The sequence below is a fragment of the Homarus americanus genome, unplaced genomic scaffold (genome assembly GCF_018991925.1).
Source record: "Homarus americanus isolate GMGI-L3 unplaced genomic scaffold, GMGI_Hamer_2.0 scaffold74, whole genome shotgun sequence".
Taxonomy (NCBI): domain Eukaryota; kingdom Metazoa; phylum Arthropoda; class Malacostraca; order Decapoda; family Nephropidae; genus Homarus; species Homarus americanus.
This window is the reverse complement of record NW_024716951.1, coordinates 3,199,702-3,213,058: the sequence shown is the minus strand read 5'-3', so window position 1 is coordinate 3,213,058 and position 13,357 is coordinate 3,199,702. Positions and strand designations below refer to the sequence as shown.

The window sequence follows — 13,357 nt, the reverse complement described above, 5'->3', positions numbered from 1 at the left end:
CTGAGTAGCAGGTGAAGGAAAATTTTTAACACACTTAAAATTGTTTTGGATAAGAACTGTGACATACAGTGCCTGGTGCATTTAGATACTGCTACAGAGACTAGTAATCGTTCCTCACTATAAGTGTTTGTAATTTCACATTGTATTTGAGTTTAACAAAGTGCTGTATTGCAATGCATGAAATTTTTTGTACCATATAAAAAATTCACAACTTTTTTTTCTAGTGTTTCCTACACTATGACACCTCAGTTACCCCGAGAGAATAGAACACTTGCAGTTGCCTTGTTTATACTACAATATACTGTAGTCGGATAACTTAATTGAAGTTTACATACATCTTGGATGGCATAACTCTGTCAAGTGTTCATACCTGGAGCTGGTGCATGCTGCCACACTAGCAGTCACAGCTTAAGGGACGAAGACGATAAAAGTAAAAATATATTCTCGTCTATTTTTAATTAATTGTTTTCTATGATCAGAATCTACTTGACTTTTGTTTTGCGTCTTCTCTAAGCTGATCCATTTCATCCAACAACTCATCTGCTTTTGACTCTTCTCTGGCTCCAACTTATGTCTCCATAAACCTGATAGCATCTACTGCTTCCTCAGCCTCCGTAGCTTTTCCGGTCTTTTTGGGGGGGGGGGGTGGTATTCCAAATGCATGAAATATTATGTACAGTACATATCTCTTATTACTGTCTTGGTTTCAATGTCCAAGGACAGATGTGAGAAAGCTATAATCCAGTGTGACACTACCAAACATCACCAAACTACTGTACTTTATTCTTTGTACAGCACTTTTATTTAAACTTGGGCCAAACTCTGCTTTTGGGTCATTTCACAACAGATAAACATAGAGGGTTAAGGAAAATTGAAAAATTCTAAAATGTTTATTGTATTTGGAAAAATGCACACAAACTCTGAAAGTGTTTCCCTATGATTATTTGCTGTACAAGATACAATATTTTGTTTGGCGGGCTGTGTGGTGACTATCGCCAGCGATGACAGCATCAGAACAACTAGACTGCCTGCGTCTAGGTGCCCGTGCGTGTAGGGTCAACACCTGGTAGAGGTGCCACATGTATGCTTTTTCCTTGTTCAAGCACTTCTTACTATATGACTGACACTGGCATCTACATATCATCAAGTGAATAAAAGATAATTTAGATTATGATTAAGTTATAGTTGTCAAAAGTTTCCAATTTGGATAAATATCACTTGACGTCATGTGAATTATCAGTCAGCCTTTAAATGTATGCCCTCCTTAGCCAGCATTATCGTTTGATAAAGCTGCAAGAAGGTTTGAGGTGATCACGTGCCAAAACCACCACTATTAGAAATTTTTATGGACACACAATAGACTGCAAGAGACTATATAATATTCAAAGATTTTAATCCTTCCTTGCCACACGACAGAGCTGCTTTATGTATGTATAATGACAATAATGTATGTTAGAATGAGTTATTAAATCATGTGGTAAGGAAGGCAGCTACATGGATGAAATGTATACAGTATAAGCATGAGGAATTCTGTGTAGCCTATTGCATGATAAAGGCACTACTGGATATACTTTCCTCATATGCCAGGGGTGGCCAACTAGCCTTCTCTGAGCTACTAGAAACTGTGGCTTTTAGAACACCCACAATAGTAAAAAATGAAAAATATCCATACTGTATTATACATATTATCTTTAGTAGTATGCTTATATTATCAATATATACCAAGTAAGTCCTTGTATTTTTATTTTGTCATTTTTGTTGATTGACTTCGCTGCCAATTCTGTGCAAGTCCATTTCTGCCCTCAAACACATGAAATCCAAACACTGATCTGTTCTACTTTGTTTATCCTCAGCTGAAGAAGAGACAAACTTCAAGAAAATTGTTGATAAAGTTGTGATGGGTAGCAGAAGAGCCACTGAGTTTAAAGTTGTCAAAGAGAGGTAAGAAAGTTTGTTGTTATTACCAATATTATTTTTATTTTTGAAAATAAAATATTCGTAGTGTACCACAAGACACTCTTGTGGCTCTAGAAGTGTATCCGGGTTTGTCTGCCTCTAGTTGGCCACCACTGTCATATGCTACACTTCCTACTACCACAATGTTGTACAGTATGTGGTCAGTACTCGCCTGAAATTCATCCTTTGAATCACTTCATTAAATATGTACATTTATAGTGACATAGTTCACAGTCTATGAAGCAAGGAGAGGGACTTAAGAAAGAAGATTCACTTAGAAAAATATAGTTTTTAGCAATTCAACCAAAGCCGAAGACCTGGACTTAATAGTTCTTCAAAGTTGTATTATTTTAAAACAAATGATAGAAATAAGAGAGGAGATTCCAAAGTTGTTGATGTTATGAATTACTCTGCTTTAACGATTCCTGTGCTTCACATTAGTTCAGACTCCAACATTTAAAAACAACCAGTACCTCTATACGTCTTCCCAGACACGTTTCCTATACAGCTACATCAGCAGTGGCGTTATGCCGCTTTTACCGCTGTAACATTGGAGGTGTATTTTGGTGGAACTCTGAGATCTTTCTGTTTTACTCCAGGATAATCAGTGTAACTTGATAGTGTTTCTGTACTTCCTTTTATAGTAAACTTAGGACCATCGAGCCACAGTTGGTCAGAATTTACCTTTTCTAATTTTGGACGCCTGGATTCATGACCTCGGTAACTATACTGAATTTCTGAAATTTCACCAAATTTACCTTCTGGTTTTAAGGATGGACTGTGACGCCTGGCAATGTTTCTCTGAGTGTCAAAGCTTTTGTATTTATCGTGAAGTTCTGATATCTCTCCAAACTCACCTTCAGGTTTGAGTTTTCCACTGTGGCGTTTAGCAATATTCCTATTTGTCCCCTTTTGTCTGTACTTGTCTTTAACTTCTGTGGTCTCACTGAAGTCACCCTCAGGTTTGAGTTTATCCGTGTGGCGTTTAGCAATGTGCCGTTTGGGATCATGTGTTCTATACTTATCTTGAAGCTCTGACGTCCCACCAAAGTTGCCTTCAGGTTTGAGTTTGGCGCTGTGACGCTTAGCAATGTTTCTTTGTGTCTCTAGACTTCGATATTTATCTTGAATTTCTGTGATTTCTCCAAACTGACCTTCAGGCTTTAGGTTAGCAGAATGTTTCTTTGCAATATTTCTTTGACTGTCCAAGGGTTTATATTTGTCATGAACTTCTGAGGTTTCACCAAAGTCTCCTTCAGGAAGAAGATTACCAGAATGTTTCTTTGCTATATTTCGATGAGTTTCCAAAGCCTTGAATTTGTCATGAACCTCTGAGGTTTCACCAAAGTCCCCTTCAGGCCTGAGGTTAGCAGAATGTTTCTTTGCTATATTTCGATGAGTTTCCAAAGCCTTGAATTTGTCATGAACTTCTGAGGTTTCTCCAAATTCCCCTTCAGGCCTGAGGTTAGCAGAATGTTTCTTTGCTATATTTCGATGAGTTTCCAAAGCCTTGAATTTGTCATGAACCTCTGAGGTTTCACCAAAGTCCCCTTCAGGAAGAAGGTTACCAGAATGTTTCTTTGCTATATTTCGATGAGTTTCCAAAGCCTTGAATTTGTCATGAACCTCTGAGGTTTCACCAAAGTCCCCTTCAGGCCTGAGGTTAGCAGAATGTTTCTTTGCTATATTTCGAACCTCTGAGGTTTCACCAAAGTCCCCTTCAGGCCTGAGGTTAGCAGAATGTTTCTTTGCTATATTTCGATGAGTTTCCAAAGCCTTGAATTTGTCATGAACTTCTGAGGTTTCACCAAAGTCCCCTTCAGGAAGAAGGTTACCAGAATGTTTCTTTGCTATATTTCGATGAGTTTCCAAAGCCTTGAATTTGTCATGAACTTCTGAGGTTTCTCCAAATTCCCCTTCAGGCCTGAGGTTAGCAGAATGTTTCTTTGCTATATTTCGATGAGTTTCCAAAGCCTTGAATTTGTCATGAACTTCTGAGGTTTCTCCAAATTCCCCTTCAGGCCTGAGGTTAGCAGAATGTTTCTTTGCAATATTTCGATGAGTTTCCAAAGCCTTGAATTTGTCATGAACTTCTGAGGTTTCACCAAAGTCCCCTTCAGGAAGAAGGTTACCAGAATGTTTCTTTGCTATATTTCGATGAGTTTCCAAAGCCTTGAATTTGTCATGAACTTCTGACGTTTCACCAAAGTCCCCTTCAGGCCTGAGGTTAGCAGAATGTTTCTTTGCAATATTTCGATGAGTTTCCAAAGCCTTGAATTTGTCATGAACTTCTGAGGTTTCACCAAAGTCCCCTTCAGGAAGAAGGTTACCAGAATGTTTCTTTGCTATATTTCGATGAGTTTCCATAGCCTTGAATTTGTCATGAACTTCTGACGTTTCACCAAAGTCCCCTTCTGGCCTGAGGTTAGCAGAATGTTTCTTTGCTATATTTCGATGAGTTTCCATAGCCTTGAATTTGTCATGAACTTCTGACGTTTCACCAAAGTCCCCTTCAGGCCTGAGGTTAGCAGAATGTTTCTTTGCTATATTTCGATGAGTTTCCAAAGTCTTGAATTTGTCATGAACTTCTGAGGTTTCACCAAAGTCCCCTTCAGGAAGAAGGTTACCAGAATGTTTCTTTGCTATATTTCGATGAGTTTCCATAGCCTTGAATTTGTCATGAACTTCTGACGTTTCACCAAAGTCCCCTTCTGGCCTGAGGTTAGCAGAATGTTTCTTTGCTATATTTCGATGAGTTTCCATAGCCTTGAATTTGTCATGAACTTCTGACGTTTCACCAAAGTCCCCTTCAGGCCTGAGGTTAGCAGAATGTTTCTTTGCTATATTTCGATGAGTTTCCAAAGTCTTGAATTTGTCATGAACTTCTGAGGTTTCACCAAAGTCCCCTTCAGGAAGAAGGTTACCAGAATGTTTCTTTGCTATATTTCGATGAGTTTCCATAGCCTTGAATTTGTCATGAACTTCTGAGGTTTCACCAAAGTCCCCTTCTGGCCTGAGGTTAGCAGAATGTTTCTTTGCTATATTTCGATGAGTTTCCAAAGCCTTGAATTTGTCATGAACCTCTGAGGTTTCACCAAAGTCCCCTTCAGGAAGAAGGTTACCAGAATGTTTCTTTGCTATATTTCGATGAGTTTCCAAAGCCTTGAATTTGTCATGAACTTCTGAGGTTTCACCAAAGTCCCCTTCAGGCCTGAGGTTAGCAGAATGTTTCTTTGCTATATTTCGATGAGTTTCCAAAGCCTTGAATTTGTCATGAACTTCTGAAGTTTCACCAAAGTCCCCTTCAGGCCTTAGGTTACCAGAGTGTTTCTTTGCAATATTTCGATGAGTTTCCAAAGTCTTGAATTTGTCATGAACTTCTGAGGTTTCACCAAAGTCCCCTTCAGGCCTGAGGTTAGCAGAATGTTTCTTTGCTATATTTCGATGAGTTTCCAAAGCCTTGAATTTGTCATGAACTTCTGAAGTTTCACCAAAGTCCCCTTCAGGCCTTAGGTTACCAGAGTGTTTCTTTGCAATATTTCGATGAGTTTCCAAAGTCTTGAATTTGTCATGAACTTCTGAGGTTTCACCAAAGTCCCCTTCAGGCCTGAGGTTACCAGAATGTTTCTTTGCAATATTTCGATGAGTTTCCAAAGCCTTGAATTTGTCATGAACCTCTGAGGTTTCACCAAACTGGCCCTCGGGTTTCAGGGTGGCTCCATGCTTTGGTGCAATTAGTCTTTGTCTCTCTAATTGCCGGTACTTGTCTTTAATTTCGGACATCTCCCCAAATTGTCCCTCTGGTTGGATGTTTGACTTATGTTTAGGGGCAATGTTACGTTGAGGTTTTACTTCGCGATATTTGTCATGAACTTCAGTTATATCATTGAATTCCCCTTCAGGATGAAGGTTTGAGCCCATCTTCTTTACTGTTGGCCTCTTGGTTTGGAACTCACGGTATTTATCCCGAGCTTCGGAAGGTTCGCCGAACGTCCCCGATGCCTTAAGATTTGATTTCTGCCGCCAGATGACAGGTCTCTCGGCGGCAACTTCACGAAACTTGTCCTTAGCTTCACTCTTTTCTCCAAAGGTCCCAACAGGCTTGAGGTTGTCGGGGAGCCGGTAGGAGTGGCGCTGGTGGCCTTCCAAGTCGTGGAACATTGAACCGTACTCTGAGCTGCTTCCAAAGTTCCCTTTACTTTTTAAACTTGTACCTACTCTTCTTCTCTCGGGTCTGGAAGGGTCAGTGGGCTGATACTTTTCTTGAATTTCAGTGATTTCTGCAAACTTTCCAGTACTCTTGAGGTTATCATACATTTTATTCACCCGTGATCTCTGAGGATGGTGACTCTGGAACTTGTCCTGGATCTCAGACTTCTCACCAAACTCTCCTTGCTGGCGGAGGTTATCCGTGGTCTTATTTAGAGGAGGACGTTTGGCGTTCTGGTTCCTATATTTATCTTTATTCTCTGAAAGTTCACCAAAGTTACCTTGTTGACGTAAGGTATCATTATTCTTCTTCAGCTCAGGCCTCCTTACATTCTGTTTCTGAAATTTATCTTTTACTTCTGATATATCTCCAAACTTACCTTCCTGCTGAAGATTATCCCTTTTCTTTTTGGCAGTACGTCTCTGGACACCCTTTTCAATGAACTGCTTCTCGTATTCTGTATCTTTGACAAAATTTCCCTGTGTTGTGAGATTTGCTCCTTGTTTCTGAATTACTGGACGCTGTGTGTCGAACTTACAATGTTTGTCGTGAGTCTCGGTAGTCTCACCAAAATCTCCTTCCTGACGTAGATTATCATTTTGTTTTATCTCCCGAGATCTTTGTGCACCTTTTTCATCAAACTGTTTATTGTATTCTGTTTCACTAATAAAGTTGCCCTCTGTTGCTAGATAGGCTCCCTCATGATATACCACTGGACGCTGGGTATCAAACTTGTGGTATTTATCATGATTTTCGGTTATTTCGCCAAAACTTCCTTCTTGCCTCAAATTGTCACTTTTTTTATTTGAAATACGCTTCTCAGAACCTTTTTGGTGGTATTGCTTAGTGTACTCTGTATCCTTAGTGAATTCTCCTTCAGTTAACAGATGGGTTCCCTGTGTCTGTATAACAGGTCGTTGGGTGTCAAACTTGTGGTGTTTGTCGTGTGTTTCTGTTACTTCACCAAAGTCTCCTTCCTGCTTCAAGTTGTCGCTGTTCTTCTTAGCAGTTCTTTTATCAGAACCTTTCTGGTGGAACTGTTTATTATACTCTGTATCTTTCTCAAAATTTCCTTCTGTTCCTAAATGGTCTCCATGCTTCTTTACTACAGGTCGTTGGGTGTCAAACTTGTGGTGTTTATCGTGTGTTTCTGTTACTTCGCCAAAATCTCCTTCTTGTTGCAGATTGTCATTATGTTTGGCCCCTTTTGTTTTTTGGGCTTTTTTTTTTGCAAATTCTTTTTCGTATTCAGTGTCCTTAGAGAAGTTACCTTCTGTACGGAGGTGAGCGCCCTGACGATAAACCACTGGTCGTTGGGTGTCAAACTTGTGGTGTTTATCGTGTGTCTCTGTTACTTCGCCAAAATCTCCTTCTTGTTGCAGATTGTCATTATGTTTGGCCCCTTTTGTTTTTTGGGAGTTTTTTTTTGCAAATTCTTTTTCGTATTCAGTGTCCTTAGAGAAGTTACCTTCTGTACGGAGGTGAGCGCCCTGACGATAAACCACAGGTCGTTGGGTGTCAAACTTGTGGTGTTTGTCGTGTGTCTCTGTTACTTCGCCAAAGTCTCCTTCTTGTTGCAGATTGTCATTATGTTTGGCCCCTTTTGTTTTTTGGGAGTTTTTTTTTGCAAATTCTTTTTCGTATTCAGTGTCCTTAGAGAAGTTACCTTCTGTACGGAGGTGAGCGCCCTGACGATAAACCACAGGTCGTTGGGTGTCAAACTTGTGGTGTTTGTCGTGTGTTTCTGTTACTTCGCCAAAGTCTCCTTCCTGCTTCAAGTTGTCGCTATTCTTCTTAGCAGTTCTTTTATCAGAACCTTTCTGGTGGAACTGTTTATTATACTCTGTATCTTTCTCAAAATTTCCTTCTGTTCCTAAATGGTCTCCATGTTTCTTTACTACAGGTCGTTGGGTGTCAAACTTGTGGTGTTTATCGTGTGTCTCTGTTACTTCGCCAAAGTCTCCTTCTTGTTGCAGATTGTCATTATGTTTGGCCCCTTTTGTTTTTTGGGAGTTTTTTTTTGCAAATTCTTTTTCGTATTCAGTGTCTTTAGAGAAGTTACCTTCTGTACGGAGGTGAGCGCCCTGACGATAAACCACAGGTCGTTGGGTGTCAAACTTGTGGTGTTTGTCGTGTGTCTCTGTTACTTCGCCAAAGTCTCCTTCTTGTTGCAGGCTATCGATGTGTTTGGCCCCTTTTGTTTTTTGGGCGTTTTTTATTGCAAATTCTTTTTCGTATTCAGTGTCCTTAGAGAAGTTACCTTCTGTACGGAGGTGAGCGCCCTGACGATAAACCACTGGTCGTTGGGTGTCAAACTTGTGGTGTTTGTCGTGTGTTTCTGTTACTTCGCCAAAGTCTCCTTCTTGTTGCAGATTGTCATTATGTTTGGCCCCTTTTGTTTTTTGGGAGTTTTTTTTTGCAAATTGTTTTTCGTATTCAGTGTCTTTAGAGAAGTTACCTTCTGTACGGAGGTGAGCGCCCTGACGATAAACCACAGGTCGTTGGGTGTCAAACTTGTGGTGTTTGTCGTGTGTTTCTGTTACTTCGCCAAAGTCTCCTTCCTGCTTCAAGTTGTCGCTGTTCTTCTTAGCAGTTCTTTTATCAGAACCTTTCTGGTGGAACTGTTTATTATACTCTGTATCTTTCTCAAAATTTCCTTCTGTTCCTAAATGGTCTCCATGCTTCTTTACTACAGGTCGTTGGGTGTCAAACTTGTGGTGTTTATCGTGTGTCTCTGTTACTTCGCCAAAGTCTCCTTCTTGTTGCAGATTGTCATTATGTTTGGCCCCTTTTGTTTTTTGGGAGTTTTTTTTTGCAAATTCTTTTTCGTATTCAGTGTCTTTAGAGAAGTTACCTTCTGTACGGAGGTGAGCGCCCTGACGATAAACCACTGGTCGTTGGGTGTCAAACTTGTGGTGTTGGTCGTGTGTTTCTGTTACTTCGCCAAAGTCTCCTTCCTGCTTCAAGTTGTCAGTATTCCTCTTGGCAGAACGTTTATAAGAATCTTTTTTGTAGAACTGCTTGTAGTACTCTGTGTCGTTGGCAAGGTTACCTTCAGTGGTAAGATTGGCTCCCTGTCGCTGCACCACGGGTCGTTGGGACTCAAATTGACGATGTTTGTCTTGAGTTTCTGTGACCTCTCCAAACTCACCCTCCTGTTGAAGATTATCTCTTGCCCTGTTTAGTTTACCGGGTTTTTCTGAACCTTTCTTGTAATATTGTGTGTGGTATTCAGTGTTTTCCTCAAAGTTTCCCTGAGTGCTGAGGTTTGTCCCTTGCTTCTTTACGACAGGACGCTGGGAGTCAAACTGGCGGTGCTTGTCGTGAGTTTCTGTTAGTTCACCAAACTCTCCTTCAGGAGCGAGGTTGGTGCCGTGTTTGTATACGACTGGGCGGGAGGTTTCGTAAGTCTGGTACTTTTCCTTATGCTCGGTTTTCCCGTCAATGGCACCTCCTGCACCAAGGTTGTCCTTCTTACGGTTAGCCTGAAATAGTTCAGAAACATGACACAAACTTCTTATCATAAAAATACCTTAACATTAAGTACTATTGTATTATTACTGTTTCCATTAGGGTCCTTGCTAATTGGGGATATTTGTAAATTAATGATAATTTCTATATATTTATCGACATATCACATGCGATGAAAAAAGATTCACAAATTCTTAATAATGCCAGAAATTACTAATAATGGCAGTGGGTCTTGAGTTAAGCCGTTACAACAGATTGAAGGACAGATGTAGGCGGTCAGCTGTCGAGATACAGTACCAGTGACATCAAAGATTTAATGTCAACAAACTCTTTCTGATAGTGGTAATTAGACAACTCCTAACTGAAATTTTTTAAAAGAGCATTTAAAAGTGAATTACTATACTGGTGAAAGATAAAATTTGGTCATAAAACAATAACAGCGTAGTTCTGAATAACCTGTATTTTCTATCATAGCCCTTGAACCAATCTGAGGTCTGGGTTGACAGTTGTATCCTTGAACTAACCTGAGCTTTGTGTTGGCTGTCGTAGGCCCTGTAGGCGGACTTGAGTTCAGATGTTCCACCAAACTCTCCCTCTGGCTTAAGGTTAGACCCGTGCTTGTAGATGATAGGTCGGTCGTATGTGTAGGCGGGACTATAGTCTATGTACCCACCGGGAGAATCGTACGGCTGCTCAGTTGTCTCGTAGTTCTCGTCGTATATTTGATCGTTGGGGTCGTACGTCGGATCGTTGGGGTCGTACGTCGGATCGTTGGGGTCGTACGTCGGATCGTTGGGGTCGTACGTCGGATCGTTGGGGTCGTACGTCGGATCGTTGGGGTCGTATGTCGGATCGTTGGGATCGTATGTTTGGTTATTAGGGTAGTTGTCCTGGTTGCTGGTGTCGAAACCCGGGTCGTTGGAGTCAAAACCCAAGTCGTCCGGGCCGTAGCCCTGGTCGTTTGGGTCTTGGCCCTCGTAGTACTGGCCGTAGGTGTTGTAGTCGGGATCGTTGTAGGGATCCTGGCCACTTGCCTCCCTGTTGACAGAGATTGACACGAGTCTCTTGGTTGGTTGAGGAACATTAATGAAAATATATAGAGGGAAAGAAGAGATAAAAACAAGGAAGTAAAATATTAAAAGAATAAGATAAAAAGTGGATGGATGTAAAGAAATAGAGAGAAGGTAAAGATAGAATAATGGGGGAATTAAATGAACAGGGGATAAAATCGACAAGAAAAAAATACAGAAAAGGGAGACATAGGATAAACAAAGGGGATAAAGAGATGGAGAGAGTAAGAGAAAAACGAAACAAACAACACCATAAATAATGATAAAGCCGTATATAGGTCACCGTGAGTCAGAAAACACTGCGACTCCCTAATGCTACTTGCTGGGGTTAGATTAGGTTGAGATAAGTTAAGTAAGGTGAATTAGGTTATCTTAACTTGATTTTAGGGTAATTAATCATGAGGTGAAATAATCTGGGTAACTAATCTTAATGCGATCTGATTTTTGCATTTGTGTTTTTACGTAATTTTTAACTAATGGTGATCCTCCCCCTAAAAAAATCAATATTACTTACGGGTAGTAGGAATAAGTTGGGTCCTGTTGCTGGGAGGTGTCGTATGGGTAGTTGTAGTTGAGGTCGGTGTAGGGGAGGGTGTTGACCGCCGGTTGATAGGCGTTAGTCGTTCCGTCACCGTAGCGGCTGTTGAAAGAAAACCTCGTTATTTAGCTGTCCAAGTAAACGTGAAGTAACGAACCGACAGAGATGCATAAATAACTTGTACATAGACAATATACACCGCCTGCCTCTCCTCTGCCATACTGTGAAGAAAATAGGAGTCAAATACGAATCTTTATGTGATTCCTATTTTTTTTTTTTGTATGGTTCAGTTTGCCACATACACTTTTAAAACACATAACTTAAGTACAGTAGATGGCAGTAAATCATAGTACCTACCACTGATCCAGAATACTATATCTATCTATCAGACACCACTCTAGTACCCACCTGAAGGAGTCAACATCAGGGTTATATAGAATAGCCGCCATCGTCGCCATCTCACTGTGTATGTCACTCCGAGATGACCACAGATGACACACAGATTCTACGGTAGGTGATGCAGCGGCCTAGGTACACCTTATAAGCCAGTGAGGGACAGATCGTCATATATTCTCCTCGTTCATGATTTAAAATCCTGTTATCTCTTCTTACATAACATAACTCCACCCAGCGTGTTTTGGATTCGCTGTATGGTCCTGATGAGTTACTGTTTGAGTGAGTCCTCCTCGTCACTCTTACGGAGGAGGTGCGGATGTAGTGAGTTTGTTGTAGTATATCTTTCATGGACGAAAGAATAAAATAGCCACTGTTATTTTAAGATATTTTACGGAACTAATGTCAATATCTACGCTGGTGCTATTGTCAGTATCTTCATTGACATAGACACACACTTTTGGTTAGGTAAGGTGTGCTACTGATCGACCATCACACATAATACAACTCGATGTTATAATTCATTCCTGTATTCCAATAACTAAACGTTATTGTTAGTTTAGTAAATATACCAGTCCTGAACTGTTGAAAATTAACAGTATCTTTCTCACAGCTCTAAATCACTTCACTGCTGATAAGGGGTTACTGGTGGCTGTAAGTATCAAGGTGGGGGGCACTCCTTGACCAACAGGTGACGATCGCTAAGCTACGTCATTTGTGTACAGAATATATAGGTCGTTACTGAGGGACCTTGACACAGCGAGGCGGGAGTAGAAAGTATATTGATCCATTTCCAACAGCTTAGTCTGAGAACGATGTCTCTTACCGTTTTTGTATGGTAATATATGTACAGTGGAACCTCTATTTAACGGACTACATGGAGAAAAAAGTCCGTTATATCAAGGGCCCGTTAGATGTGAAGCTGCCATCTATTGAACGATATAGAGATGAAAGTCCGTTATATCGAGGGACAGTTAGATGTGAAACCTCCCTCTAACGGATTATAGGGAGAGAGAAGTCCGTTATATGGAGGTTTCACTTATATGGTGATAAAATAGTTAAGTCTATAATTTGAAATCCATGAGCAACACAACTAATCTCGATTCTTTTTATTTATCTTTCAATTCACACACACACACACACACACACACACACACACACACACACACACACACACACACACACACTTATACGCCGCCTTCCACACCTTTTCAATAATCAATGACCCACGGCGGAGTGTAGTGGCCAGATGCTGCGTATAAGCACGGGTGTTTACTGTACGCTATCCAGTATTCATTCCCAAGTGACCTACATAGTGGTTGTGTACCCTGCTCAGTCACGCTCTGCACGTTGACGCTCTCGCAATGAGGAACTTACCTGAGTCATCCTGGTGTTGATTATGTTGCATAATGAGAAAACTTATTACGGCAGTCTGTGTTTAAGTTAGGTTAGTTTTCATTGTCACACACACACACACACACACACACACACACACAGTACTCCCTCCTAATAATGTTGTTTGGGGGGGGTGGATAATGTAGTGATGATTGGCAAGTAATTTATTCTTGCAATTTCTGGGTGACAGAGTAGTTACCTCACCTGACAGGTTACTTCCCGCAGTGACTACCTGTCTCGCCCACTGTTGATGAGGTAATTACTTCTGTTTACCTGTAACATTACCTGAGATGACTGACAACCTCTTATACGTGTTGGTTTATG

At 40.7% G+C, this 13,357-nt stretch overlaps 1 protein-coding gene across 1 annotated transcript in view; it reads right to left on the bottom strand.

Annotated features, from left to right (window-relative positions):
• Positions 1-877: 877 nt before the first annotated feature.
• LOC121858558 (titin homolog) overlaps positions 878-13,357 on the bottom strand; it is a 43,664-nt gene continuing 31,184 nt past the window's right edge. The window contains exons 2-5 of the mRNA XM_042355047.1: positions 11,222-11,347; positions 10,162-10,675; positions 3,652-9,651; positions 878-3,582 (exon numbers count right to left, since the gene is read on the bottom strand). Coding sequence (XP_042210981.1) covers positions 2,482-3,582; positions 3,652-9,651; positions 10,162-10,675; positions 11,222-11,347 — 7,741 coding nt within the window. The 3' untranslated portion in view covers positions 878-2,481. The remainder of the gene's footprint in view (positions 3,583-3,651; positions 9,652-10,161; positions 10,676-11,221; positions 11,348-13,357) is intronic.